The 6,325-nt window shown below is 34.1% G+C and overlaps 1 protein-coding gene across 1 annotated transcript in view; it reads left to right on the top strand.

The window, feature by feature from the left end:
* LOC140153272 (tyrosyl-DNA phosphodiesterase 1-like) overlaps positions 1–1,200 on the top strand; it is a 23,954-nt gene extending 22,754 nt beyond the window's left edge. Inside the window, exon 15 of the mRNA XM_072175975.1 lies at positions 891–1,200. Coding sequence (XP_072032076.1) covers positions 891–970 — 80 coding nt within the window. The 3' untranslated portion in view covers positions 971–1,200. The remainder of the gene's footprint in view (positions 1–890) is intronic.
* Positions 1,201–6,325: the final 5,125 nt, after the last annotated feature.

Raw genomic sequence — 6,325 nt, 5'->3', positions numbered from 1 at the left:
GTTGTGGTCTGGGATGAATTCATGTGCCATCCTCATGGTGGCATGATGGTTTTAACATCACCAGGTTGTGAAGGATGGAGAGTAGGTCTGCAGTCTTAGTCAATCAAGCCTGTATGGCAGTGTTTCATGACCCTCCGTCCAGCATGCCCTAGTTCCTAATGACCCAGTTCAATAAGCTCCCATTCTTCAAAACTACTTTCCTACAATATTCCTAACCTCCAAGCTCCCCTGAATTTTTTTCTTTTTTTTTTTTTACTATAACTTACCATAACAATATTTATTCTTAATACCCTTATGCTTTTTGCTGTAAAGAGGATAGATTCAGGGAGTTCTGAAAAGGTATCAACAACCCATAGCAAATCAATATCGGGCTGTGCATTAATTATGAGCCCTGGTGGGATGGTAAAATTGGAGGGGGCCAAGAAAGTTTTGGCAAGCCAAAACGGGGGAAGCAATTTTTAGCAAGCCGAGAGGGGGCAAGAGATTTTTGCATTCAATCATGGCACCTTTTAAATAAAACGGTCTATAGGCTAAAGGCTTAGGAAATTTAAATTGAATTTGCAAAGTTTCCTGCTAGCTGCACTCACAGCATATATACCTAGACCATTTAAGGTTTGCAAATTGAGATCTCAACAATTTGGCATGTGCAAAGGGGCAAAGATTTTTTGGCAGGCTCAGAGGGGGGCAAGCAATTTTTTGGCATGCCATTTGAAAATTTTACCCCCCTGCTCATAATTATTGCACAGCCCCTATGTTACAGAGCTTTTAAGTATGATCCTAATTCTAATATAAAATTAAATAATGAGAAATATGATTGCATAATATAATAAGTTCAAGATTAAGGTTTACCCTGATGTAGCTGCTATGTGTGTTGGTTTTATATCTTTCAGATCGTCCATGGATTTGGGATATACCTTACTTTGACAAGCCTGATTCACATGGCAATGTATGGGCACCACCTCCTCTATAAATGACACATGTGATCAGATGAGCTGTGAGCATACTCACAGGGGTGTATGGCTGTTGGTGATTTGGTGATGCAATCTTGAGAACAACAGCTGGTTTATGCTTATATCAATGGAAAATGTGGAAGATACAACTAAGTACTAATAGTAGATGTGAAAGTAGAAGTGACTGACCAAAGAATTTGTATTTCATATTAGCATCAATATGCTGCCATGGAACTTTGACTTGCAATTAATTAAAAAGTTTGAATTTCTAAGATCATCTCATTTTGTCGAATGTTTTTATCAAGATATTGCCAGTAATATTTGAAAAGCAGGGTTTATAATTTGAAGGATACTTTAAAAGTGATAGATATGGATACATCTATTGTATCAAAAAGTAAGAAAAAATGTTGTAGCTTTATAAGAACCACAAAACCTGCAGACCAATTACATTGATACATTTAAATCATTGGTAATTTTTCTGCAAGGAAATATACAACCTATATAAATATTTTTTCATGAAATATGTCACAAACTAGAGATGAGTGTGTCACAAACCTATAAAAGGCAGAGATGAGTGTGTCTTAAACCATGATGTCAACACTTACCCAGCCCTCTTCACTGTGATTGAAAGGACCTGTCAACACATCAACTGTTCAGTGCTAAAAGTGGGTAAGTACAATTAACTTCCCTGTAAACATTTGGCAATTTACACACAGTATATTGCACTCATCTTCACTTGACAGCAGCTATGGCAGCTATTGCACATACCCGCTTCTGGCACTGAGCAGTCAACATGTACACACAAGTGTATTGTATCAAATGGTCTATGATTGTATTGAGAACTTCACTTGTCTTGCTTTTCTGCTTGATTTGTAAAGTTTGTATTTTCTATCATGTTTATAACATGAAAACAAATAAATGCAAGCATCTTCTCCTTCAAATCTCTAAGCTGACACCATTTTAAGGCCACAAGAAGGTTTATCTCTCAAACTCACATGTATAAGTATGTGAAAGCCATCCTATAGCATGGATCCCTATGTGATGGGCAGGCCCGTAACCAGGATTTATTTTTTGGAGGGGCTGATTTTGGAAAAAGTGGACCTTTGTTTTCAAAATTTGGACCTTTTTGGACTAGGGTGTTTTGAAAAAAAGTGGACTTTTGACAAAATTTGGACCTTTTGACCAAAAAGGCATAAAAACCCAAAATTTGTCTCTCGCTATGCTTGCAAATGAGACTTTTTAGGTCAAAAAGGGGGATTTGGCCCCCCCCCTGGTTACGGGCCTGGTGATGGGCCTTTTTTACAGGCTTTTTTGTAGCATTTAGCTAAAAAAAAAAAAACACAGTTTTAATGCAGAATGTTTGACAGGCAAACCTTTTTTTTGTGTGTGGGGTGATATAATTGATGTTCAATATTATAAAGTAACATTCATTTCTGGAAAATGTTCATACTAGTATGTTATGATTCTGTGATGAATTTTCAGGAATTAGTTAATTGTTAATGGATGTATATTTTTACAATTGGTTCATATTTTTATGGCAGTTAGAAGTTGAACAGTTTTACTCAATTCCCAGAAATATACTGAGGAAGATAGCAATGAAGCGTTTGAAAAATAAACATACAGATTGAAGAAAAATATTACCTGTTTTTTCATGTTTATGTGTGTGTGTGTGTGTGGTGGTTGTTTACCAAAGCTATAATTTGTGAATAGATTTTCAATTTTATACATGATAATATTACAGGAATGTTGGTACTCCGAGGATGTACTCCTAGCTACAGTACTTTTCTAATGCTTTAAAATGGCCTCTAGAGGTAGTATAACGTAAAAAGCCATGGTTGGTTTTAGTGTGTCTTATATTGTCAGAATTTTAAGTTTGACATGTAATTTGTGTATCCCACATCCTAATGAAATTATCTATATGCCTGAATTACCCCGCAATGTAACGCTGGGTGTGTCTGTTAGTGTATGTGAGGGGTGGGTAATGTGTAAGGGGTGAATATATTTCTTAAATGACAATGTATACTGTAGGCCTTGCTGTCACGTTTGTGACAGACTCCCAACAGATTGACATCAGATGAGGATGTCTTGAACTCCATGTCTATATCACCTTACCACTGGCTCCATCAGTCCTTCATTCAGACCATAACTACTTACTTAATAGGTCGCCACTATCAAAATTGCCAGCATTTATCTCAAATTAGGGAGCTTTGCAAAAAATTTTCTGCTCTCGTGGGTGGAAGTGTAGATTTTGTGGTGTTATGCATGCTTTTTGAGATACAATGAATTTAGTTCTGGTGGATGGTGGGAAGATAAGCAAAAATATATTATTATTATGCAATTATTATTAGATGTGCAATGTGAAAATCAAACCAGCATAATAACCAGACACCCAGCAAACACAAAACATTTTCAAAAGCATTCACTAAAGGTTGCCATAAATTTTATTTCCAGACAACAGTTTTTAATTATGTTGAGTTAAATAAATGATTAATAAATGATACAAAATTTTCAGGGCGTTTAAAAAATATCAATTTGCGCTTTAAGTTGCTAGGCAATAAAAACATTAAATAAATGAACATATGATACAAAAACGTTTAATAACGTTTACGTTTGCAAAAAAATGTTATTTTACGTTTGTAAAAAATACTTTAACATTTTATCAACATTGTAAAAACGTTGATGTAGCATTTTTCATACAAATGTTTTGAAACGTTTCCGTGACCAAAACAAAAAAAAAACCCGTTTTAAAACATTTTGTGGTTTCTGGGTAATTAGTTTGACCTTTTTTCAGTATTATGATAAACAAATACGACCTGTCAAGAAGTCTAACAAAATAGCTAGATTTCAAAATAGCTATAGAGATACTTGAAACAGATTAAACTAACTGTCAAAACTGTTTACATGAATAATCCCAAACAATATCAGTGGAGATCATTAGGTGAAACCTCCTGCTATTAAAGCCATTGATTTCATGAGCTAATTTGACATCTTTAACAACAGAGGCTTGACAAATTGAAGGGGTTTTGAAGTCTGGGTATTGAATCGACCCTTTAAATCTTCATACCAAGAACTATTTTTAAGAACCACTGACCTAGTAGGTTTATTTGTACTTATTTTGAATGCATTTTACATTAGAATGATGATGTGAAAACGACCGTAAAGACTCAAAATAGCAATTTCCGAAGTGAAGCAATCATTTTTCCCATGCCAAATCAGTTTTGCACATGACATACGCACATCGTGGGCTACTGTCCGATCTGATGAGATGATGGACAGTTTAAAGAGCATGTACTCTTGTACCTGATTAACCATTTACAACAACTTATTGGCGACAAGTGTGTTCCACTGTGCCAATTATAAACCTTTTTTTAAAGGTTTGAAAAGAAGTGTTTAGAGGAAGTTATAACAATTAATCGCGGTGGCAAATTGGGCCACTTTCCTTGACGATTTCATAGTCACAAAATACGGGGTGTCCAAGCTCCGATGCCTATGATACAACTTCTGGGAGTGAAGGCCCATTTACTGTTACGTTCTGATTTTTTTTATCGTTACTGTTTGAACTTATTATTTATTTTGAACTTGTTATTTTTAGTACAATTACCGAACTGGGTATTCAACTTGCTTAAAACAACAGGGATGTCCTCACAAAAGTAACTTTATTTTTTTCTGAAAAAGGCAGTTTTTCTCGCAAAAATTACATTAAAACTGAATAAGAATGAGAATAAAATATAGGATTTTGTCTTTTGCCTATCCAATATCGTTTAGGGTTGGGGTAATGAGACCAGTTGCATCCTATTCGACAATCGCTCCTATTTTTGTTTTTATCATTGGTCATTGGTTTTTATAATATTTTAATATTATGTGCACCTTTTCACGCACCCTATACAATTTTTTCTTCCAAGGTAATAACGTAGAGCATTTATAATGAGAAATAAGGGATTAAGCCAATTTGTAATAAATAACAGTTAAATGAACAGATATCCTATTGATAAGGGCCATCATATCACCCAAGGTGTTTCATCAATCGTATTGGAAATAACTCACAATAGAAATCAAAGAAATGTATTGTGAATTCACACGGTCCGTCAATAGTCATCAATATAACTGGACTCAATTGGAGGGCCCCATCCTGAGTCACTTTGTGTGCTGAGGCCTTGTTAAGCACCCTTGCTGGTAAATACGACACTAATAGGCCCTATCAAACCAGTTAATTGGGTAGGCCTACTACTATGGATGCTGGAGCCTTGGTTTGCTTTTATTGTATTCACAAGTTTGGTGATATTTTTACTTTTGACAGGGTATTACCGTATTAGGCCCTATTAATGATTTTTTAAACATGTTTATATGTCTGTGATGTGATGTGATGTGAACTTTTACGAGTTGTCATTTCAAAATATGTATGTATTGTATACGATGATATATTTTCATGGTTTTCATTTGTGTCTCTTGATCGTCATGATTATATAAATTTTATAAGAAGAGAAAGAAAAAATCCAAATGAACTACCAAATGATATGTGTTTCATATATTTGGAATCAGATTTCAAACTTTTTGGATTTAATATTTTCAATCTTTTTCAATTGGAAAGGATTCGTTCCTAATTCCATCCTTCAAAACAATGAAAATCAATAAAATCAATCCTTAAAACTGAAAATTCAATCGAAAAGATTTGCTCCTAACTTTTAATCGCTAAAAGATTGAGAATCACTCCTTTTGGTTAGATAAAAAATGAAAATTCATATCAGTCGACCATGTCAACTAAATATACAGTCGAAAACGATTTGTCCCTAATTCGGGATGACAAAAGATTGAATATTCAATCATTTTGATTGTCTATTCAATTGGGCAATTTAAAATAGAAGGTGATGGATAGAAAGTGGAGAAATACAGAAGTGAAAACGGGAAGTATGATTAGCAAGATGAAGAAAAATGATTGAATTATTTGATTGTCGATTTGTTCACGTTGGCAATCATTTAATAAGATATTTGCAAAGAGAACCCATTTGGAGAAAACGTCTCTCAAACTAACATATAGGCCTATCTTGTATTATACTTGATTATAAATTATACTGTAGTTACGAATTTTGCTAATCACCATACAAATGTAGGCCAATTATTTAATAAAATATGTAAATAAATTTCAATTAAGTAACAAGTTTAACGTTTTATTTTGAAAATGACATCCATACCGTGTACATTTGCAGAGGCGATTTATCAATTTTCATATAATTTTCTTATAACATTATTGCTTCCCATGTAACTTAAAGACACTTTATTAAGCAAAAGAATGGTACAGTCACATCGTTACAGTGATTAGCAGTATATTTTAATCATATTTACCCCGGATTTGCGACAAAAATTAAATGACGAAGTAG

This window comes from Amphiura filiformis, chromosome 5 (genome assembly GCF_039555335.1).
Source record: "Amphiura filiformis chromosome 5, Afil_fr2py, whole genome shotgun sequence".
NCBI lineage: Eukaryota > Metazoa > Echinodermata > Ophiuroidea > Amphilepidida > Amphiuridae > Amphiura > Amphiura filiformis.
This window is presented reverse-complemented; position numbering and strand designations above follow the sequence as displayed.